The following is a 14,843-nucleotide window of genomic DNA, read 5'->3' as shown; positions in this document are numbered from 1 at the left end:
GTTTCAAGGCCATAAAAGAGAGGCTTTCAGAGAGGTTTGAGGGACTTTGCTGGTACTGTAACAAACCTAGGGCACAAGAAAGCTCAATGCTGGAAACTTCAAAACAGGGTAGATGCCACGGCAGAAAAGGCTGCTACCCAGAAAGGTTGTTGAAACTGTGGAGAGCAAGGACATATTAGGAGCCTGTGTAAGAAGAATACTACCAATAAGTCAGCCTCGGGGAGACCAGTAGTGGTTGGTGTTAAGGGACGCCCACCAACCCCCATTGTGAAAGTCTCAACAGCTAGGTGTAAAATGCCAAGCACACATAGTGTCTATGTGACAGGAAAGCTCGATGGCCAAAAGTGCAACATTGTCAGATTCTGCATTTCAGCAAACCCTTGTGAGTATCAAGGTGCTAGATCACAAAGTAGTACCAGAAGCCATACAGAAACTCTGTGGTGAGAAAGAATAAACTAGTTTTATATAAGAAAGGTCTTGTATCGCTGAAGTTTCTCAGAAAGAAGTTTTACGGGAAATTATCAAACAAGCAGATACGTAACAATATATATATATGTATATATATATATATATAACGCGAAATATACTCAACGAACTTTCCCATCCTCCACTATAACAATTAAGTCGCACCAAGAAACCAACAAAAACTGCAGTATTTTTACAATATATACACACAGCTTTCATCTTCCAGACCATAAGACTTTCGACAACAATTTCAAAAAATGAGCTGACAAATATATCTCACAAAACCAAAACGTACTTTACAAATATATTTCTAGTGCACAATAACACAACAGGAATATCAGGTAACATGTTACACGAACCAGACTGCATAACCATTTCCGACATTAAAAAAACATCAGTAAAGCATTAAAAAACAAGTCACCAGGAAAAAACGATATTCCAGATATTTCCTAAAACATGGACCAATATTTTTTTTAAACACAAACATATTCACAATAATCTTACGTTCAGGACACATACCATCAAACTGGAAAACAACATCAGTAAGCAATGATACCTAAACCAGTTAAGTCACCACAACGCCCAGGAAACTACAGAGCAATTAGCTTAACAAATACAGTAGGCAAACTACTTGAAAAATTTTGTCACCAAACGACTACCCAACTTTTTAAAAAACAATCACTTATCTTCAGAAATGTAAAATAGCTTCAGAATAAACATACAAACGATTGACCGTCTTATCAGACTCACTGAAATAGCATCAACGTTGGACCGCAGCTGAGATCAATGTTCAATAAGTCTTCGATTTAGTCTAGCGCAAAGGGATTAGATACAAGCTAGCAAACTCCAAAATTTCTAAAATATACTTAAGACACATTTCTGATTTTTTAAATAGCCGATGTGTACAGATAAAAGGCAATAGCATCGAATCTTTTCGTTCGTCTGCTGGAGTGTTTCATGGCTCTGTTATCAATCTACTCCTCTACATCTTATATGTTAATAATTTAAATGTAGAAAACGAAATACATTCATGCACACAAGCCTCCCTGTTTGCGGATGACGTAGCAGTATGGTATTCATCAACAAGTCCAATGCAAGAATCAAAATAATTACAACATCAGCCAAACCATATACAGATTTGGTGCTTCGAATGGAGAGTGATATTCAACCCTATCAAAACGCAGTTTACATAAATATAAACGACAACAAAATAAAAGTCTCAGAAACTGCAAAATTCCTGGGCGTCATGTATGCCTAAAAATTCACACGAAAGAAAGATATAAAAAAAATTCACAGCTAAAGCCATGTGACGAATAAAATATCCTAAGAGCTTAAAAACACATTTCAAATAAAAATAAAACTACTCATATATAAAATATTTGTACTTACACCAACAGACTATGGCTTTGTAACTCCAATAAAAACATCAGACTGCAACTACCTTAATCTACAAAGAATACATAACAAAGCAATAATATTAATCACTAAATAATGTGGATACATTCACGTTAGAGAACCATACAGAACAACTAGACTACCAAATATCAAGCATATATTTTCACGCTTGGAATATTACTTCAGAAAAGAAAAACTGAATCAAACTAATCTCTTCCTTCCATCTTTTCCAATTGGAAAACCGAAAGTCCTCGGATTTATAACGCTAAAATCAGGGGTTCGATTCCCCTCGGTGGACACAGCTTTGCTATAAACTAAACACACACACACCCATCTACTAAATAATACCCCCTGGTGGCAGATAATCCTATCGCCATACGAGTTATGTCATGAACAATAATAGTGCCTTCAAGAAACTGTGTTTTCTGAGAGCAAAAAATGGTAACCGCGTCTAGCTATAGTGACAATTGCAGAAGTGGGAATAAAATACCTAGTCCTAAGTGGTGCTCCCTATGGATGACTACATCCCAAAGTGACTCTAACAGACAGGAGTAATACAAAAGAATGGTATTATCCACTGCCTTGAACATGAGTTACAATCAAATATAAAAACAAAAAATATTGGAATCAAGCATTACTCAATAACAACTCCCTCAAACAGAAACCACAACCAGAATAATCTAGAAAATAATAGCTCAACAACAATGAAAAAAGAGCATTGAAAATAGACCCTACCATTAAATTGGAACAAAAAAGGAATACAGCAATATAATTCACACAGAAAATAGCACTTAGAAAGCTCTTCTCATCTCCGTCTATTTTCTTGTATCCCTTCACACCCGAAATTCAATTTCAGTCACAGGCAAGACTATTCATCTAAAGCTCCAGTATTTTATAGTACAACACTTCAGAATAGAGATTTACCATTTAAATCATTCAAGAGCGAATAAAGAGAGACCCCAGTCTCTGAACATCCTTGGGTAAATACCAACCCCTCAATTCCTGACTTTTGACTTTGACTTGGCCTGAAAAAACAGCTTCACAGAAACTTTGATGCACATTTTTTATATTAGTTTCAGATATATTTATATAAGACTGAAATACAGTTCATAGAGATTTTCTACAGACTTTACATATACTCACATAAGAGTTTTACTAACTTTTCGCGAGATTTGTCTTGCGGCCAAAAAAAAACACACAGCCTGCAGGACACGCATTATTATTATCAGAAGTAATAGTTTAGCGATTTTCCACGTTCTATAGCTAGGACTGTGGTAATCCAAACTATCACATATTTTCAGTGGATGTGCTCTACTGAACTTTTACTTCACTTACCAACTTTCAAGGTTATCCGTTAAGAAATACCTGAGATACAACATCTCCAATTTTGATTGAGTTTCTTCCTTTTTTTTTTCTTTGCACCAAAAGTAAGAAAAGTTTATTTGATAGAAAAACATACTTTTATGAATTTTTTCTTTTCAGATTTTGGTACATTGATAAGTCTTTACAACCTACAATTAGGAGTCTCACTCGGAGTAAATATAACCACTTGTACAAAGTTATTCAACAAAAATCGCTCAAATTCAACAACAACAAAAAAATTACACACGTACGCAAAAAGTCACGTTATCTTTCGGTATGACATTTTTACTACATCTTCCCCTAAGGCTAAAAGTGGACCGTTTTTAGTTTTGTTGTCATTCGGATTAAAGACGGCCGATTTAGAGCAAAAAAACTATAAGATGAAAAGGCGTGCAGATACATAAGTATTGGCTAGGTCAAGCAAAATATATTAGCAGTTTCTAGCTCAAGTTTTCTAAAGAATCATACGGGTAGACGGTTATTATTAATTATTCACTGCCAACTCTTCAGCACCAATTTACTACATTTTATGAAATTATTCCAATTAAAGAGTGTTTAGCGTTACGTGAAATTTGCTTAAGCAATCAGCATTAATAACGATGCTTGATATGGCTGTATGATTGCATGGGGACGATGACAAGAAACTGTTAATCTAAATTCCATAGCGTTAGTATAAAGGAAGCTATTAATAATGTTTTAGAGAGGAAAACTACCACCATGTATTTTAAACAATCTGGTTGGTTCTGTAAAGTAAAGGTCTGCAATCCTAAAGTTAATGTTGATTACTATCGGGTCTCACTTTCATATTTGGTGTGTACTGACAAAAAGTCATAATATCCAATCAAAAACGTCTTAGGTGTGAAAAAAATAAAAGGTGCAGCCAAAAAAGGATTCAGCCTGCGACTTATAAGAATGAAATCAAAATTGCCGGCCAAACTAGTAGCTACACTTATAGCATAGATATGAATATTTGCTGTAAAATTCTTATCACTGCTATAAGTGTAGCTACTAGTTTGGCCGCCAGTTTCGATTTCTTTCCTTTAAATCGCACAGTGAATCCTTTTTTTGGCCGCACTTTTTTTTCCACACCTAAGGTGTTTTTGATTAGATAAGATTTTACTGGATTTTTTTCATAGAATCACACAGTATTTATTTGGTTTTTAATAACATTATATTAAACTTCAGAACTCCTCAAGCTTTCTAGTAAAGTTAGGGTCAACTTTCATTTTTATTTGTGCAAGCACCAGTTTGGTTTTGCGGGTGGCGTGTTATTGGCTTGTGTTTCGGATTGCCGGTGAGAGAACATTATGTCAATTGCTTCACAGTGTAGTGAAGACGAAGATAGAATGTGTTACAGAGGCGTCGGAATAGGGAGTGCTGTAGCATCCTTATTTTTACATATTTGACTTATGTAATAACTGTAAATTATATATTACTATAATACATGCCCCCAAACCACCCTAGATTCAGCACGACAGTAACAGTCAGTAAACAGCTTTTCAGGTAAGACTGGGCTTGTGTTCAGTTTGGTTTCTACCTCTTGATAAATCTGTAAGGAGATACGTTTAGGAAATAAAAGAAAATATTCACTGAATACAGGCTGTTTATCCTTATTCATCTGCCATTTTGTCTGGATCGGCATTTTGGTCGTTGTGGACGACCTTGGAGGATCAGGTTTTATTCAGAACTCTTCCTCCCTCCTTTATTCTGTATATCGAACTGCTATAGAGTTATCCACGAAGTTAAGGTTTGAACACTAATGTAGAAACATCGAGTAGAAACACTAATTTTACTTCCCTCTTCAGAGCCATGTCCACGAATAGAATGCTTATAATATTTGGTGAAATTTTACCATTTATCTTCATTTGGTCGTATATACTCACAAACAGTTCCATATTAAATATTTCTCTTCATTTGGTCGTATACACCCATAAACAGTTCCGTTGTAAAATTTCACTTTTTACACTTTAAATAGTTATCAGTCGTGTATTTCACATACAATATCCTTTCAAATACACTGGTGATATCTCATTCTAAGCGATATTTTAAGGTCTAGTGCAGGTGGTTTTTTTTCTTATAGTAAAAGAGGTATTTAAGACTGTTATCATTATGTATAATATGGCAATTTTACACAGATTTTTATCAAAATACTGGAACGAGATTATCTCCATTGTTTTGTCTTTACCTGTGTTTGGCAGTTGTGCGCGACCAGGGAGGGTCAGGTTCAATTGAGCCTCTTCCTCCTTATCCTCATTAAACGTGACTCTGACAAATTTTTAAATATGCGCCAACTGAGTTACCGTGGTAACCACCATAAAAAAAAATTAAAAAGCGCACACGCTCCTAACGGTGTAAAGAATTCCCACCACACCTGGCAATATAAAATGGCACTGATAAAATAATAAATATTAAGTAATTAGGTGCAATAAACAAATAACAAAAAAATAGCAGGATGACTAACTTTTCTCCTAACAGACGGAAAACTATAACAATCGTACTACAACAACACTTTAACTGCATCCATTTTCCTCCATAACAAAATGTATATTAGGACCCTTAATGGTCCAGTATTATGTTTAATATTCTTTTTTTTTGTAAAAAAAGAACATAAATTCTTCAAATTAACAATGAATATGTTGATGTGTTAGAACAGTATTTACCAACCTTTTTCGCCGCAGCAAACAGTGAGCACTCATGCCCCATCTAGTAAATTTTCTATACGCGGAGCAAAAGTGGTGCCAAAAGAGATATGCTCAACGAATGGACGAGAAGTATTAGGGTGGGCGTTGCTTGCAAATATCTTTATTAAAATATTACAAATATAGGTTACAACACTATTGATGTCAATGGTCTAATCAGGAAGCCTATTAAAATTTCTAACAAATAACAAATGCAAAAAGGAAGTTTTTCTAGCATCAAATCATTGATGTACACTATCTTCAGCATATACAATACTACTCATAATGCACAAGATATCTTTAAATACATGATTAAGTATTGCAAAACCAATAAATGTTTTCATTTTAATACATGTTACTGACCTGTTCCTACTGTATGATCAACAGTTGGACTAGTGTATGGAGTCAAAATTGGTCCACGTCCAATTTTCCAGTTCAGATTTTTATTAGTTTCATCATTCTTCCAGTCACACATCCCATCCTCAAAATTACAAAAATGGCTTACTGGAGCTGAAGAAGAAGAAAGAAGTTTCGTGAAATCAGTAAGACAGTAAAATCTAACCTATATAAAAGCCAGTGTGTGTGTGTCGCATCACGCTTGATTTCTCGAAATACAATTAGTTATAAAAGCCAAAATGCATTTATCCAGATAAAATAGTTCGATTATTGTCTGCCCATTACGATTATAGTGACGGGGGAGGGGTACCGTGAAACCTTATAAGTGTAGTGAGTGTTGGTATAATAAGCTTAAAGTAAACACGTAGTGTAAGATCACCTAGCTTAGAGCCAAGTGCATAAAATTTATCATGAAAGTAAAAACATCGATTCAATTTTAAACTTAAATCGTTTCTGAATTAAGCAATTTTCTGTTATATCACCAAATTTTTAATAAAACACAAACCTCTTTAATCAACGGGGACTTCAAATTAAGAAATCAACAAATATTTTTCCAATTTTGTTGTCTATACATTTCATTTTATACTTTGAGTACATAGACTAACAACAATATTAGGTTATATTTTTTGTTGGAACTTAGTGTTACCAAAACGCACTGGTTTCTCTATACATTAAAAGTTGTTAATCTAACTGATTTTTACCAATAATCGAACTTTTGCTCAATTTGCTTTTTACTTGATACAGAGGTTGAGTTTATTAAATTAAAAAGATTTTAGAGGCTTAACACCACGTCGTTACAGTCCATGTTACCAATGATTGTCATGCTCTATCTAATGACCATGTAGATGGACAATAGTCCTGCAGCATCGTTTCCAATGCAAAAGACTCCGTTATAAGACTATCATGTCGAAAGCACACCACTCCTCCATACATGTTTCCCAGCACTCGTTTCAACAGTCTAATCACACAGAAATCCATAGATGCTGTGTCCGACGTCTCGACCAATATGTCTTCATACGGGAAAGCAGAAATATAAATATTTATTTTTTCAGATACTTAAGGTATATAATGGTTAAACGGATATGTCATGATAGCAGGGGTAGTGCCAGCTTCTTCCAGGTGAGAAGCTGAGGTGGGCTAAACGAAAAATTGAGGTTAGTGCACTCTACATCCTATGGTCACACGTACTGTAGTATTTGAGATGTGAAACAGTTTTAACAGTAAGTATTTTTTGTTGGGTGAAGGGGTTATAGGAAAGGCTAAGACCCATTTTGGGTAGTTCACCTCAGCAAGCCCTTTACCGCCAGCCCTGAGTGGAAGCAACTTGTGTACACGTGATTTGTGTCACACGAATTTCTACTGTATCGACACAATCACAGAATTTTAATTTATAATGCATCTTTCTGACTCTTCTGTTGCGATTACTTACGAATCAGAATTGAAGATTCGACTTAAGTACAATATGCAAATATGTACTTACTTAAGTTACTTTCTTATGTAGGGTTGCTCCATTTTAAACTACGTCTCACTCGAATGTAGTTTCGCGTGTACATAATCATATTACAGTTTACTGGAAAACAATTTATAAATTTTGAAATATGTTAATTATATAAACTGATAACAATCCTATGCTTATTTCTATTTATTTCAAAGTTAAAACGTTGCTCTTGAGGGTAAACTATTGGTAAAATAGTTGCACTTATTTTTCCTATTGGTTTTACTTTTAGTTAGGTATTTACAATATGAAAGATTTTTAAAAACTTCAGTAGAATTGTTTAATTGGCTAAGCATACTTTACTTCTATGATGTTGTTGGTTACTTGGATCAATGACCAATGTTAGTGATGATATCATATATATCAATATGAATATAACAGTACAGTCTGTTGTCTATCCATATAACTACTTCGCACGGTGTAGTTGGATCTTCACCAAATTTGGTATGGAGATTCATTGTAGGGTCCATGGGGAGATACATAAAAATTTTCAGTTTTGCATTTTGCGGTTTTTATGGGTGTTTTTATCTTTTTTATCACTACTTCGCCCCCTGTAGTTGGATCTTCACCAAATTTGGTATGGAGATTCATTGTAGGGTCCATGGGAAGATGCATAGAAATTTTCAGTTTTGCATTTTGCGGTTTTTATCTTTTTTACCACTACTTCTCCCCCTGTAGATTGATCTCCACCAAATTTGGTATGGAGGTTCATTGAGTACATGGGGAGATACATACAAATTTCCAATTTTGCATTTTGCGGTTTTTATGGGCGTTTTTTACCACTAATTCGCTCCCTGTTGATGGATCTTCCCCAAATGTGGCATGAAGGTTTGTTGGATCCATGCCGAGATACATGTAAAAGTGCAATTTCACATTTTGTGTTTTGCAGTTTTATGGGCGTTTTTTACAATTACCTATAAAGGAAGTAACTTTTCATCTCCTAAGATAACATTTCATTAATCATGAATTTACGTAACTTCCGTCTAGGAAAAGGGTACTCCAGCTAGTTTATAGTAAAATTAAGTACCTAATTTTCTTAAAGTAACGATAATCAGTATGTGCAATGAAATTTAATAAGAAATGAAAAAAAAATGTTTTACACTTATTAACTTTTAATCAAATAATAAAATACGAAACAGAAAATGTATATGAATCAAACACTTCAAAAACACTGAATCATGAGAGCATCGTCTTCAACCTACATTCTGTTGGCGCATTACGTCCATTCTCGCGATTCAGATCAATTAACTTCGCATGATCTGAAAATCCTGAAATAAAATAAAATATAGGACTTAATAATGATACAATCACTAAAACGCTAACATAGAGTTTTAAGCAAACTAAAATAGTTATGTTTTCAATAAATATAATTCATAAATGATTGTGAAAGGTTGTTATTGTTAAAATTACTCGATGTTCACACTTAAATTTAATGGTTGTTAATCAGTCTGTTTTCATAGTTTAAAGAAAGATATATATATTTTGTCCCCCAGTGGCACAGCGGGATTCCTGCGGACTTACAACGGTAGAAACCTGGTTTCGATACCCCATTGTGTAGCTTTGTGCTTAAGTTCTAACAAAATAAAACAAAATCTAATTTTTTTTAAATTCTCATCCTACATTTGTATAACAGTATGTTCTATATTTGCTTTAAATTATATTTTATTTGTAAAAAAACATTTTATAATACGTTTTTTATTTAAAAAATAGTGTCTGTGAACAGGTGTTATGAGTTTATAATCTGATTTTTCCTGTTACTTAAAGAGTTGGAAACTGAACAAAGAATTAAACTTAATCCACCAGGTAACGTTTGTGTAGAATATTTAGTTTGTTTTAGAGCAAGGCGACATTGGGATATCTGCTGTGTCTACCGGGGGGCGGGGGATTGAACCCTGAATTTTTAGCGATATAAGTCTGTAGATTTAGTGCTGTCCCTCCGGTGGACGTAGAATTCTTGGATCGATTGTTTTTATAAGATGGAATGTGAACATTAGAAATTTCAAAACATCTACTAACCTTTGCTCTAAGCATTAACTTTAACAAAACTGTGTTTACACGATTAGCTGATCTGGTTATACGAGTTTATTTTAGTTTTTTTTAAATGGTGGTCATTTAAACGAGAACATTTTTTAACCAACAATCAAATTAAGGCTACATCACGAAACACTAATAAATTTATTATTCAGAAAATTATTTAATTTCGAAGTCTAAGTTCAAGGAAGGTCCAGTTCAATCCATACTTTAACCAACGTGTGTTATTAGGTTATTCTAGTTTCGAAGAAAAAGTGACATTGACTACTATTCACTTCCTCACATTATATAGCCGTACAATAGCATATATAATAAATAAACTTAGTATTCCAAACATTGTTTAATTTCGAAATCTAAGTTCAAGGGAGATCCAGTGTATAGGTTTTTCTCATAGTGCTTCCAAAGCACGTTCACACCAAAAGTAGGTTTGATACTTTTCACTGTGATATAAGTCCAGCTTATCTTTCTCTCTCTTTGGTTAACTTGTGTCCAGGGTTACTGATGAGAAGTGGAATTCTCCGAAACCAGTATAACCCAATAACTACTCGCTGCATAGAAATTATTTATAGTATTAAATTTACAAGACAAAGGAAGATTAGCGACTATGACTATAAAGATAAAATCAAATCTTAAAAGCAGTAATCAAATCAACTTTTCAGATTAAAATTAACTGATCTGATATCTGTGAATCATATTCATGTTTATACGTTTAATAGGTTGGTAAGTAGCTAAAAGTAGCCAATGTTTGCTGATATTATTTATTATGCACTGTTTGCGACGACAGCTCCTCCAATAAATGACGAGATGACAAGTGTTTTTTTTTTCAAGGACGGAACTTTAGATTTAAACTTTCACAAATTGTAAGTATTTACGCTTAATTATTTAGAATTTAACACCCTAAAATAATTCTAAAAAATGGAAGGAGTAACATGCAATTAGAAAATTTTATTTTGATCACCAGAGGACTCAACAGATCAAAATGAAATGTTCTAACTTCGATAATGATAAAAACAGTTTGTTCTACCAATGAAATATGTGCCATTATTCTGCATTAGAAAAAGTCGACCAGATCAAAATACACTGGCCCAGTGAAATTCCAAACAAAAAATGTTTGTTTGTAATTAAGCACAAAGCTACACAATCGGCTATATGTGCTCTGCCCACTACGGGTATCGAAACCCGGATTCTAGCGTTGTGAGTCCGCAGACATATCGCTGTGCCACTGGGGACATAACAAATGTCAAGAAAGTAAAAGCGTTCAACAACAAAATTCTCCAAAAAGTAGAATCCACGAGATACAAGATACCATTGGATACAAAAATTTAAAATTAAAACTCAGTTATTTACGTCAGAGATCTCAAATAGTAAAAGCAGCTGCCATAGTTTATTAAGAATAATGTATAAATGAAATAATTATAATTAAAGAAATAAAAACAGTAAGAACACGCGACAGCAAAATGGAGTTTTTATAGTATCGTATAAGGTTGTTTGATATCGTATATAAAGATACTTGAATTGTTGATATATTATGAGTAGTTATTGCTTTCTAATTTGTTAAGCAATTGTCGGATGACGTTTCTTTTGTGATTAGAAATGTTTGTCTGTTGATATGTTATGAATAATATTTGTTTGTTTCCTTATGTGCAAAGCTACACAATGGTCAACATGCATCTATCAACTGCAGGTGTGGAAATCCGATTTGTAGGGTAACGAGTTCTCGTGTTTGCCGTTGAGCTACTAATATAGAGGGAAATTACTACAGTAATTCTTGTTATATTATTGGTAAATGTGTCTTTACTGGTAATTATTCTTTTTCGCCCATATCCTGCTGATGTTCATCTAACGAACGACATTTTATTTTTGCTTATATTTTACCTAACTTTTATCTGAATCAGTTCAATTTTCTACTAGTGTTTGTTTTCCTAGATAACCGAACTCTCAACTCATCTTTAGCAGTTACAAAGTTTTAATTTACCAACGGTCTTTACAACACCAACAACAATGTGTTTTTCTTCAAATACACACTCTCGCTCCCAATATCTGTCTTGTTGAATCTGATATTTTATTTGAGTTAACTGTTTGTTTGTTTATTTGTTGAATTTCGCGCAAATTTATTAGCTGTCTCTATTGATGGAGGGCAGCTAGACAACGCCATACACCACCAACTCTTGGGCTACTCTTTACCAACGAATAGTAGGATTAACCGACACATTATAACGCCCCCACGGCTGAAAGGGTGAGCATGTTCGGTGACGAGATTCGAGCTCGCGACCTGCAGGTTGCTTCTAAAATTAACTTAATTAAAAACATTAAAGATTAGACAAACGTCTAAAACTAAATCGAAACTCAGTAATTTACGCCAAAAGTTTTCCACGTTCAAAGCCAGGCAATGATTTAAGTTAATAGTACGTTTCCAGAAATTCCATCCACGCCTCTCCCACAAGGAGAGCACAGAGAGTCTGTAGGGGGAGGGGGCATAGCTATTATTATAGAAACATATAAATTATGTTTCAAAGTATAAATTAAAAAAAAAGTTAAAAATTTTACCATACAAATATTACCATTATTAAATAATAATAAATTAACAACGATATATATGGGAAAATGACATGTACAGTATATACATAAATAAGCAGTGCAATGGGGGTGAGGGTAACAAAACGCATGTTCAGAAAGGTGTGCGCCATAAAAAAGTTTGATTGATGGATTGTTTTGAATTTCGCGCAAAGCTACACGAGGGCTATCTGCGCTAGCCGTCCCTAATTCAGCAGTGTAAGACTAGAGGGAAGGCAGCTAGTCATCACCACCCACCGCCAACTCTTTGGGCTACTATTTTACCAACGAATAGTGGGATTGACCGTCACATCATAACGCCCCCACGGCTGAAAGGGCGAGCATGTTTGGTGTGACGGGGATTCGAACCCACGACCATCAGATTGTGAGTCGAGCGCCCTAACCACCTGGCCATGCTGGGCCCAAAAAGTTTGTTTACTACTGGTACAGAAGATCTCGTGAAAAGAAATGTCATTACAATATATTTGTTATACACTCAGTAGTTGTAAGAGTGTATATGGTAATATTTCCGGTTCATAACAATTACATTTTCTTACTATAGAACGGAAAATAGTGTCACTAAAATGGATATTACTCCGTATAATAATTTCGATCACACCATTCTATACGATATCACATAAAATAATCAAAATAATACTACTAAAGGTTATGTCCTGGTAACTGAGATGTTCTACATCTTTAGACCATATATTAATCCTTCACGAGTATGTGTGAAATAAGTTATTTTGGTGTATTTTCCATATTCCCCTAGAACTTTGAATGGTTAAGATTGTTTAATCTATGAGACTGCACGTGATTTAACCTTGGCACTTTTCTTCTGTGACAAAAACACCCCTTGACGTTTGCTGGCTGTATGTGATAATATCAATACAATCCAAGGGGCGTATTTTTGCTTATACAGATTCTCCTGAATACTATCAGTTCCACGTGGATACACGGTTAAGTACTTGATTATTCGCAAAAGCAAGATTTTTTTTCTCTTAGTATTATAGGAACCTGTAACTACTATTATTTTTTATGCTAACCTAACCCTGCACTCGATATTTCTATCATATATACCTATTGACGTATAATTTGATAAAGTGTGTTGCACATCTGCCTAAAAATATGCATGCTATTTTCTAACTAAACTTTTATAGAGTTCTTTAGTTGTTACCATAACTACCACTGAAAAAGAAGATATATATGCGTAATATTGGTTCCACTGTAAATGAGAATATATATGTGTGTGTAATTGGTATCACTGTAAAGGAGAATATCTGTTTTCTTGGTGTTATCGTAAAGGAGTGCATGTGTGTTATTGGTATCACCGTATAGGAGTGTATGTATGTATGTTATTGGTACCACTGTAAATGAAAATAGGAGTAAATATGTGTGTTCTTGGTACTTGGGTTTTGATTAGGTGTGCAACATTTAAAACAATTCGACCACATTGAAAATTTGTGCAACTTCCAATTCAATCCGTATTTGAAAAATGCTGCTAAGATATTAACGTTTAGAGCTGTAATATATAATTCAAAAGTGCAAACGTTTGTAATTCGAAAATTTCAGGCTAATAACTAACTTTTTTTAAAATTTTTAAAACGAATTCCTAACATAATTAGGTAACATAAAATTACTCTTAAGTCTTATTCTTACCTGTTCTGCTGCAGAGAACAAGGAGAAACACTAAAGCAAGAGAAATCCGCTTTCCCATCTTGAAAAGATGAGAGGGATTTAAAAAAAAAATGAACTTAGTTTTCTACAAACTCGGAATATATCTTGATTGTTGTTAACTTCACTTCAATGTGTATTAAGACTAACAAAAACTGGAGCAAACTGAGAAAAATGTTCTGTTCTTAATTATTATGGGATCAATGACGACAATGGACAAAAGCGATAACTTCGATATCTTTGTTAGTTATTTTATTTACTTGATGATTAGTAGGTATTTATCTAGCCGTGCTCCTTATCAAGCTTCAAGAGTATCGAAAACTAAACAATTAGTTGGACTATATCTTAACAATATGTTTCGTAACAATAAGCTTATGCAAAGGGGGGTGGATATGGAATTGATTATCTATAGCGAGAGACATAGATCTGGTTTCGTTGCTTCTATCTAAACATATATACCAGTTTCTAGAAATTATGTTATTTTTTCTTACATGTAGAAATTTTAATTTTCTTTCTGCTATGCATGAAAATTTGCTCAAAAAGGGTGTATTTTTCCATATATTCGAAAGGTAACAAAATACTGCATACGTGGCTATAAAAGTGGATAATCAATAAATCTTTTATGAGCTGGAAGACGTGAAATTGAAACATTCTAGAAGAAAACGAATTGTTAATTGGCCACCTGCCAGTGGCGTAGCAAGGGTTCTCAGCACACGGGGGCAAAGACACTTTTGGCGCCCCCACCTCTGAAATGATTTGTGACTCATTACCCACTTACTGACAATAATATAAAT

General features: G+C 34.1%; 1 protein-coding gene across 1 annotated transcript in view; it reads right to left on the bottom strand.

Annotated features, from left to right (window-relative positions):
- LOC106472570 (MAM and LDL-receptor class A domain-containing protein 1-like) overlaps positions 1-14,170 on the bottom strand; it is a gene marked incomplete at its 3' end in the record, with an annotated part of 61,894 nt that extends 47,724 nt beyond the window's left edge. The window contains exons 1-3 of the mRNA XM_022401133.1: positions 14,035-14,170; positions 8,994-9,059; positions 6,264-6,410 (exon numbers count right to left, since the gene is read on the bottom strand). Coding sequence (XP_022256841.1) covers positions 6,264-6,410; positions 8,994-9,059; positions 14,035-14,092 — 271 coding nt within the window. The remainder of the gene's footprint in view (positions 1-6,263; positions 6,411-8,993; positions 9,060-14,034) is intronic.
- Positions 14,171-14,843: the final 673 nt, after the last annotated feature.

Source organism: Limulus polyphemus, unplaced genomic scaffold (genome assembly GCF_000517525.1).
Source record: "Limulus polyphemus unplaced genomic scaffold, Limulus_polyphemus-2.1.2 Scaffold5426, whole genome shotgun sequence".
NCBI classification, from domain to species: domain Eukaryota; kingdom Metazoa; phylum Arthropoda; class Merostomata; order Xiphosura; family Limulidae; genus Limulus; species Limulus polyphemus.
The sequence above is the reverse complement of the archived record's forward strand: the minus strand, read 5'-3'. Positions and strand labels throughout refer to the sequence as shown.